General features: G+C 34.8%; 2 protein-coding genes across 3 annotated transcripts in view; one reads left to right on the top strand and one right to left on the bottom strand.

Moving 5' to 3' along the window:
• The first annotated feature begins 443 nt into the window (after window positions 1-443).
• LOC108687955 (protein msta-like) lies at window positions 444-4,907 on the top strand. Of its 2 annotated transcripts, XM_018194000.1 has the most exons (5): window positions 444-909; window positions 2,119-2,496; window positions 2,921-3,256; window positions 3,927-4,259; window positions 4,760-4,907. In XM_018194000.1, the coding sequence occupies exons 1-4, from the start codon at window positions 485-487 to the stop codon at window positions 4,231-4,233; spliced, it is 1,446 nt and encodes a 481-aa protein (XP_018049489.1). In that variant the 5' UTR covers window positions 444-484; the 3' UTR covers window positions 4,234-4,259; window positions 4,760-4,907. The 2 variants fall into 2 exon arrangements, with proteins under 2 accessions (XP_018049489.1, XP_018049488.1); XM_018193999.1 differs by lacking the exon at window positions 4,760-4,907 and having other exon boundaries at window positions 3,927-4,342.
• Window positions 4,908-5,292: 385 nt separating this feature from the next.
• The window catches only part of LOC108687946 (protein NDNF-like), a 10,416-nt gene continuing 6,373 nt past the window's right edge, over window positions 5,293-9,335 (bottom strand). Inside the window, exons 3-7 of the mRNA XM_018193991.1 lie at window positions 8,596-8,890; window positions 7,379-7,625; window positions 6,818-7,051; window positions 6,471-6,626; window positions 5,293-5,661 (exon numbers count right to left, since the gene is read on the bottom strand). Of these exons, the coding sequence (XP_018049480.1) occupies window positions 5,293-5,661; window positions 6,471-6,626; window positions 6,818-7,051; window positions 7,379-7,625; window positions 8,596-8,890 (1,301 nt within the window). The remainder of the gene's footprint in view (window positions 5,662-6,470; window positions 6,627-6,817; window positions 7,052-7,378; window positions 7,626-8,595; window positions 8,891-9,335) is intronic.

Genomic DNA, 9,335 nt, shown 5'->3' with positions numbered 1-9,335 from the left:
GTTGACCTTCTCGCTAGCACATCTCGCGATCCATGTGCGTCATACGCGCACAGTAGAAAAATCTTCGTTCCTTTCGTTTTACGAGAATAGTAACACGGTCGTCCGACCTATAATTAAACGTGCCGCCGCGTTCGCAAATGCCGATTTGTTCAGTACGATAAAGTTAGCGGCCAGTGAACGATGTTCTCGCGATGAAGTCTGACCTAATTATTTCGCTGGGGGGAATTCAATAAATTTAATGAAAAATAATAAATACAGTATATTGATCGCGCGTTTAATATTACTTCATTCTTAACTCCTGAATTAATAAACTGTAAGTATCAAATACATAAAGCTTGAAAAAACTTCCATGCAAAGCATATAATGCATTTCTCACAGTCTCTTTTCTGTTCTTCTTAGCTCAATTAATTAAATTATCGATCAGAAGCTTGAATAGTCAAGTTTTAATAATTAAATTCAACTTGGGCAATGATCTTAACTAGTCATGGATGGTGACCTGAAATACGGTATATGCCCAGTATGCGGCAAAAATGCTACGTTGAAGTGCGGCAGTTGCAGACGCGAGTTTTACTGCGACAAGTCGCACCAGTCTCAAGATTGGCCGCGTCACAGGTCCATGTGCAGCGGCTGGGAAATAGGTCGCGATTCTGTACTCGGACGGCACTTGTTGGCCACTAGAGATCTAGCACCGGGAGACGTGATCCTTGCGGAGACGCCTTTGGTCTGGGGACCATCGATTCACACGAATCAACGGGTCTGTGTTGGATGTAGCGAACGATGCGACAATGTCGATGCGAGATGCAGTGAATGTTGTTGGCCGGTGTGCAGGTCCGATTGCGAGGGGTTGTCAGATAAGAAGAGGCATCAGCTGGAATGCGCTCTCCTTGCGCGAGCTAGAATTGTTCCTAGGTATTGCATACTTCACCTAGCGCAGATTGGATAATAAAGTGTCTACTTCGAAACTAAATTAGCGAGTAATGATGATTTAACAAAGAGATAGCCTAGATAGCCAAGCATTTTCTTAGCATATAAGAAAGGAAATAATCGTTTGCATATAAGAAAAGAAATAATCGCATAAATTTCTTTTCAATTGCCATCATGTTATGTTATCACTGATAATTATAGTAATTTTCTTAATAGTAAAATTTATTGGAACAATTTAGTAAACGAGAATGAATTGAAATGGATTTAAATTTTCAAAAATACGCATTTGCGAACGTTGAAATGAATCCTTTTCCAATGTATTTTTATTCATTCATTTGAATTGCATGAAGCATTTTTCAATATAAAAAAGAATTTCAGTTTTTTAAGTGCATTTTTATCGTGAATATAAAGTTTTATCATAAATACTGCTAAGTTCAAAATTCTGAATAAGAAATGTAATTTTTAATTCAATTAAATCTAAAAAGAAGTGAAAATATACTATAATTATTACTAATATACGCATTCAGAATCAAATAGAGTTTAAATTTTTAATTCATTTAAATTCATTTTCATTTACTGGATAATATTAACTCTATATTGAATTATTTTTGGCCCAATATATTTCTAATGTTTAATTAATGGTATCGTCAGTAAACTTACTACTATTAGTACTACTATTAGTACTACTATAAAGACATTATGCAGACAATATATAGTCTACGAAAACGAATAGAAATGTTGTAGTATATTTGTAACCATAAAAATTACCACGATCTATTTGTGAAGGCAATTGTTGCCTGAGTATTGCCATCAAGTTGCTCATTGGTGACAATTAAATTGAGAATCAAATAGGCAAAATCGGAAGCTACTTTCTTCATTATATTGAAGGTAACATAAACAAAACAATTTCGTACAAATTTTCATCATTTTTACATTATGAAAATAATTAAGTGATTCTTACATATATACTTTATCTTTAGAAAGCATTTATAAAGTTGTGTTATTAAACAAAAGAAAAAGATAGAAATCATTATTTAGCTGTTTTTAGTGTTAAAAAAAAGGATACGAATGCCTAATCGTGTTACAGATTAATCGTGACTTGAGTCACAGTTATATCGCAGAAAGTTAAAAACGCTTTTAAAGACGTTTCTCGTTAAATTCATTTACGCAATAATTTCACGCCTATGCCTACAGATGCGAGGTACTTCTGATAATTCGTCTACTGATATTGTGGCGCATGAAATCGCGCCGATGGACGTCTTTGGCTAATCTGCAAAATCACGTGGAGTCGCGAGGACCCGGCACGGAAGCTCACGATGAAGTGTCGAATGTGAGTCAGCGTTTGGGGTCACTTTTGTTGATGGCATCCGATTGTAAGAATGTTCTACCGATGATTTGTGGCCTGATTGATGTAAATGCGTTAGAAACTGCACCGCCAGAAGGCTCGGTGGCAATTTACGAACATGCATCTCTTCTGGAGCATTCCTGTATCGCGAACACGCGACACAGCTTTCGCATCGATGACAAAGGCAGGCCGCGAATTATGGTATACGCGGTCACATCCATTAAAAAGTACGTATATTATAATTAATCAATCTTATCAAAAATTATTCATCTCTCTGGTAAAAGAATTTTTTTATACTTTATGAAGATTTCTAAAAAAAATATCTTAGATAGATTTCGTAAGATTTAAAATTTCGTTTTCTTAAAAAATTATAAAATAAAATATCTTCAAAATTTAAATATATAAAGAATTCTTTTTAAAAAATATAGACTTTCTTAGCACTTCTGAAAAATTTCAATTTGTATAAAAAAATCTAAAAAATTGTTTATGAAGAAAGATATAAGATTATGCAGAAATTGTAAAAAAATTCTAAAATTTATAAAAGTTTTGAGAGATGATATGAGGAATTCTAAGAAAAATTTTCACCAAAACTATCTTGTGAAAATATATATATATTATTGTCATCATGCATTTCATAACTGATATTTCCAGAGGACAACATTTGAGCACCATGTACACGCATGCGCTTTGGTCTACTAGAGCTAGGCGGGAACATCTCCTTACCACAAAATACTTCGCTTGCCGATGCAAACGTTGCGCTGATCCCATAGAATTGGGCACGCATTTAGGCACCCTTAATTGTCCTTGTAAAAACGGACTCATGTTGCCAAACGATCCTTTAAATCCAAATACCAACTGGTCTTGTGACGCGTGTCCAGGAACAATAACATCTGCGGAGGTTGCAGAGCTGATCGACAGACTGGAGGAAGAGGTTGTAGAAGTCATGAAGCAGGCAACTGAATATACTCTATCCGAACTTCTTTCACGGTATAATATTATACCTTTCTGTTTGATTCTTCCGTGACTTTCATTAACATTAATTCCTATCGCGTTAATTAATAAATGATAACTAAACTGTAAAATATTAGAAAGTTGTATCCATATACGGAAAAAATTTTACTAAAAAATTAAAAAAGCTAGATATAAATCAAACAAATAATTTTATTGGATCATCAAAATAATTATGTAGGATGTTAATTATTAAAAAGCAGATTATTAGAAAGTCAAAATTTTTGCAGCATTATGTTTAAGCGTTTTACGTAATTATTTTGACGATTTAACAAAATTATTTTCATATCTATATCCAGCTAAATTTTTAAATATATCAAAAAAAAACTGAAAAAAAAATTTTGTCTTTTGCGCTACATGAAAGAACAGTTTTTCTTAAGTATCTAAAAATTTAGCTAAATATATGTAGATCTGAAAATAATTTTGTCAAAATAATTATGTAAGACGCTCAAATTAATTATTGAGATCAAAACTTTTTGCAACATCATTATTGAGTTTTCTACATAGTTTATTTTGATGATCTAACAATTCTAACAAAATTATTTCCAGATATGTATCTATCTAAATTTTTAGATAGATATAGATCTGGAAATAATTTTGTTAGAATTGACTAAATTTGTATTACTTGAAAACTCAACGAATTATTTAGGCTTACGGTGTTGCTGCATCCCGGCCATCAGCATTGCATATCCGTGAGTCACTCTCTGATACAGCTATTGCCGGCAACCGATCCACGAAAGTCGGAATTGTGTAAACGCATCATGGACACGGTAAGCCGATTGGATCCATACGGCGCTCGTCTAGCGCTTTACACGGCGGTCACCCTGCGAGAACTCGCAATGTGTCCTGGTGAGGATAAGCAAGTTCATCTCGCTAAAGCAGCCTTATTGCTGAAGGCGGAACCACCGAATTCACCCGGAGAAAGGCTCCGCAGACTCATCGAAGTGGAACTCTGATCTTAACTCGTTGCAGCATAGCAAAAGTAATTATATTTTTGTTATTATACAATCCAACATATAAAACAAGGAAGGATTCTTATAGTTTTTACTACAAATGAGAAAGTTACGCACGCTAGATTTGCGCGAGCAACAATTGCTTATTTGTCTGTCTAAATTTTTATTTACTCATTTTCTGAATTTCAAGTTTATCTCTATTCACAACTACAGATAGCCGTAAAAATGGTAAAAATATTTATTTAGAGGGTAAAAGGAATACGTATAAAAAACTTATAACTATATAAAGAATGTATACATACATGTTATACAAATATCAAAATATATGTATGTCGCTTGTGGTCACTCCGCGTTTATTGCGTCGTGTGTGTGTGTGTGTGTGTGTGTGTGTGTGTGTGTGTGTGTGTGTGTGTGTGTGTGTGTGTATGGTTGAACGTCATAAAATCTAGACTAGATGACTGTGCCTCTGCGATTGAACGTAATCCTTAAATCCGGAAGTAACTTCTCGTCGTACGTATTATTTTTACAGTGATCTGCGCTCCCGCGAGATTGGTTGGCAAGTAAACTTAATAGCGAGATAAAATTATCATATGCGAAAATAACAAAAAAAAAAGTTTATCGAGCGAAATCTGTTTTAAATGGTCATCGTTTGTACTTATTTAAATAAAATTTTAGAACACCAAAATTTTTATACAAAATACTAACGTCGACACGGTTTGCATATATGTACTTCGATAGATCTCTGTCCAAATAGAACAATAGGTTACGATAACGTCAAAATGACATTAAAATGAATCGTAATCGAAAAGACTCTAAATAATTATTCTGAAGCTATTTTGATGCCATTTTGATGTAACGATGATTCTTTGTTCTACTTGAATAAAATTCACGTCATTGTTAAGATAAATGATATGCACGTCCAATTCTCTAAATCTTGTGGACGTTTCTTTTATGATATATATTATTTGATGAGAAGATAGATAGAGCTAAAAGTCACCAACAGTGCTCTCACAGACTATCGTCTCATCGATCTTATAGTTCGTTTAATAGGAATCATGCGGATTACGTGGTGCAAGAACGTCGTGTGCGTACACCCAGCAGCGGATAGGACAAGGACTGGCCCTTCAACTGCGCTGTGACCTGCAAGAGGTAAGCTTTGCCAGGTTGTAGCCTCTTCAGAGTGAACGGCAGCGCCCGGTCCTTCGATGGGTTTTGTTTCTCTTCGCAAACCTCGAATGTGTACTCGGATCGTCTGCGCCGGTGAAGTCCGCACTGATCCGGCACGGTCGTAACACTCGCTAAGGACGACGAACTCCGCAGTTCCTTCACTAGGATGCAGTACTTTGCGTCGCCGGCTGGGTCCACGCCTATCGTCACTTCGTGACATGTTCTGAGAGATCGGTACTCTCGCGGTGGATTTTTGGATGGTATCTATGTCAAAAAATGCGACGTCCAATTCGCTTTTCGAACAAGTTTATGATTTTCGAGATTCATCGATAACCGGGAAAGATGATTGATGGTAATTTTATGCGGCTGTGAATATCAAGTGAAAAAACTGACTTATCTCCATTTTTAAGAAATATATCACTCTCTTACTTTAAAAGTGATACAACTAAAAAATAATAAAAAGAAGTGACAACTGGTGGTTCTTAGCACTTAAATCTTTCAATATAAATTTATTACATATCTAATTTTACAAATTCGCGTCAAAATCTTTTTCAATCTTGAAATCATAAAATAGAACTAAAATAGTAATATCACATATTACATTGACTAGCAAATTAAATAATAACAATTGAATAATATTGATGTCAATAATAACAGAATTTCTCTTACTTAATAATAAAAATTAGATTTCCTAGAAAAAGGAAAGAATTAGTTTTCATTTTTTTGATGGAAAATTAATGACAAATCAAATAATAGAAGAATATTTTCTTAACATGATCATCCTTTGTCATTTTCATTTTGCAATTCTTAAAAGATCTTTTTTAAGTTGTAATAATTTTGACGATTTTTTATGAAATAAAGTTAATTCACTTTTAATGATTGATAGGATAATGCTTACTTAATTCTCACAATATTAATTCGAAAATCATGTATTTTGAGTTCTGTTACTGTACTTTTAAAGTAAAGGAACATTATTATTTCTACACTAAAAAAGTATCGAAAGAACAGAGCATAACGGAATCATTCACAGTTGTTATTCTAAAGGAAATATTAGTTTGCACAGTCCAACATACTTGCGGATAAATGGTGGACGACTCCTGCGTAGCCAGCACTTTTATGGTGGATACTCGAACCAGCTCCTGCGGTGTGGTCGATATACGCAGAGTATACATCTTACCGGGAGGTAAAGGAGGTACACGTAATGAGGCATATCCGACCACCTCTTTTTCCTGCTGATCACACGAGACACATTTACACACTTATACGCGTATATGCGTATAACGCTGTTGCAAAAGCATTCCGATTATTAATGATAGGACGGCCAGTCCGCTTGCGACAGCGTCAATTGTTAAATAGATTCTTTCGCGAATTTGCGGTCGACGTATCCGATCGCTTTCTGTAAACACTCGACGATTTTTACCCGCAGTATTCCTTGTCCGTTTAATTTCGCCTTCACGATGCCTCCACCGCAGGGAAGTATGTGAAAGGTACTTGAAGTATTGTCCGGCGGACGATAACGGAAATTGACGAAACCATCGGTCTTCCGCAGATTAGCCGTGGTGTAACGACCAGTTCGCAAAGTCAGCTCCGGTATCTTTTTGAATTTGATAGCGTCGATAGCAACCCGATTGGAGACGTTGTTCCGAGTGTTTACCTGTCGAATCAGAGTATCACTTTGATTATTTAATGGCAATTATAAACAATCTACGCGCGCGCAAAGTATTCAGCGTGACACAACTAAATCTGTACTTAAATCTTTATGGAGAATGTAAATATCGCAAGGGAATTGCGGAAATTAATAATCTTTACACATTGTTATAAAATCATAATTTTCGCATGAAGACGAACACGATGCAAAAACTAAACGGAAGAGTGTCTATCGCCTTTTATTAACTGAGCATATAATACGTGCGGTTTTCCAAACGATCGATTTTATTAATGTATTAATGTGATAATATTAATGTGTACAACGAAGACCGACCACATATAGGGTAAAGTTGTACGTAGTGTCGTATCTCATCCTGTGAAGCGTCAGTTTGGTCTGCCGTACGCAGTGCAGACCTTCCGGAACGCCCCGATGATGGTGCTCCTTTGAGGACGAGCCGGTTTTCGCCGATGAGTTCGGATGAGCTTTCAGAACGTTCTGCGCAGCACAGAGGGTCGATGGGTGCGACTGCGTGCCCGAAGTGACAACTAAACAGTAGTTCGAAAGATGAGGATCCACATGGCTGGAAAAACAAATATTCCATTCTCGAAATTGCGACTCTAACGATAAAATTGATATAGACGCATTAATATACTTCACGCTATCGAGCACAATGACAGATTACATCGAATTACAGAACAAAATTACCGTGATATTATAGTGACGATCATAAAAATAAGAGCTCGAATTTCGTATACTTGACACTTCAATTTATATCGCGGAAAGAAAGAATCTTTACAAAGCCGACTTTTGACTCAATTTTAATTTTATTTTAAATTATCAAAGCATTATTATTGTAAGAATTACCGAAATCAAGTTTTGCTTACACTTTTAACTTAAACGGACATATTTAACCTATTTATCCTGTTATTAATTAGTCACATTTTTTTATCATCTACACTCTTCTCATATTTTTATTTAATTATATCCTTGAGCTTATTTTTTTTTAAATATTATTTTTTAAATATTGTCTTTTGCAACTTTTCTTTGAAAATTAACGTTATTTATTAACGTCCATTTTGTCTGGGAAGAATCAACAGAAAATGAAATAACATACTCTTATTAATCAATGCACTCCCAATTTTCACAGTATTACAATACAAGGCATTACAAGGTAAATAACATCATCGGACTTATAAGTGCGTTCGTTTTGGACGCTCACTGTTTTATCTCATCTTCTTTTCGTGCATATAATGAACCATAAAGATAGAATGAAAGTTATAGCGCATGAATGTACAAAATCGAATGCAGCATATATGTTGACAAATTGGTTTAAAAACAACATTGGATAGGAATTTGATATATTTTCTTTAATAGGAGGTAGAAAAAGGAAAGATAGACGTAAACGTATTAATAGATATAAACGCAAAGCGGCACATATCAAGTCATTGTCTAGAATTACAAATTTTTAACTGCACTGATTTAATGAAAAAGATAAATTATGTTTTCTAATACATTTAGAGAAACGTAAGACACAGTAAATATAATGATACCTCTTGCCCCAGGATATTGTCAGCCGTCGTTTACTTCGTCGCTGTTGAAATCTCAGTGTGCGATGTCGATTCTCTTTTCCATTCGCATACATGCCCGATATGTGATCCAAGGCGCTGGAAGTTGCATACAAGAGCACCGTGCCAGGTGAGACATTCGCGGGCTCCATAGATTTGATTTCGAACCAGTAAAGACCGGCCCGCGTCTTTGGTATCGTAAAATTTTGGTCCTCCGCGCCCTCATACATAAAGAGAGGAGATCCCGGTTTCAGAGTCTTCACAGGCCATCGCGTTTGCGCTACGTGGTAAATTAATTCGGAAATTATTCGAGCGACTGGATAATTTGAGGGACACCTCGATTACACCTTCGTCACACCCGAGGTGATTGCAAATATTGTTCTGTAAAATATATTATATTTCTTCTTCTCGGATATGCCTTCAAATTATCAATCTTCAAGTTATGTATTGATTTTCAATAATTTAATCATTAAGATAGTTATAAATATTATTATCATTGTAAACAAGGTAAATATCTCCTAATAACTGAATTAATAAGAGGATATAATCTATATTATTATTAATTGTTAAGCATTACAAAAGGAATTAATATCCGTAAGAAACTGTTATGTCAGTGATTAAAATATACTATCTTATAAATCTAAAAAAAAATATTTGAGTAAGATTTTATTAATATATTACACATATCAATTGTAGTTGTACCAATAATTAAACTTTTAATAAAC

The sequence above is a fragment of the Atta colombica genome, unplaced genomic scaffold (assembly GCF_001594045.1).
Source record: "Atta colombica isolate Treedump-2 unplaced genomic scaffold, Acol1.0 scaffold222, whole genome shotgun sequence".
NCBI lineage: Eukaryota > Metazoa > Arthropoda > Insecta > Hymenoptera > Formicidae > Atta > Atta colombica.
The sequence above is the reverse complement of the archived record's forward strand: the minus strand, read 5'-3'. Positions and strand labels throughout refer to the sequence as shown.

Excerpts from the sequence above, each read along its gene's own strand:
- LOC108687955 (XM_018194000.1), top strand. The coding sequence starts at position 485 with ATGGATGGTGACCTGAAATACGGTATATGCCCAGTATGCGGCAAAAAT. Across the intron at positions 910-2,118 it reads CGAGCTAGAATTGTTCCTAG|ATGCGAGGTACTTCTGATAA; the intron begins GTATTGCATACT and ends CTATGCCTACAG. Across the intron at positions 2,497-2,920 it reads GCGGTCACATCCATTAAAAA|AGGACAACATTTGAGCACCA; the intron begins GTACGTATATTA and ends TGATATTTCCAG.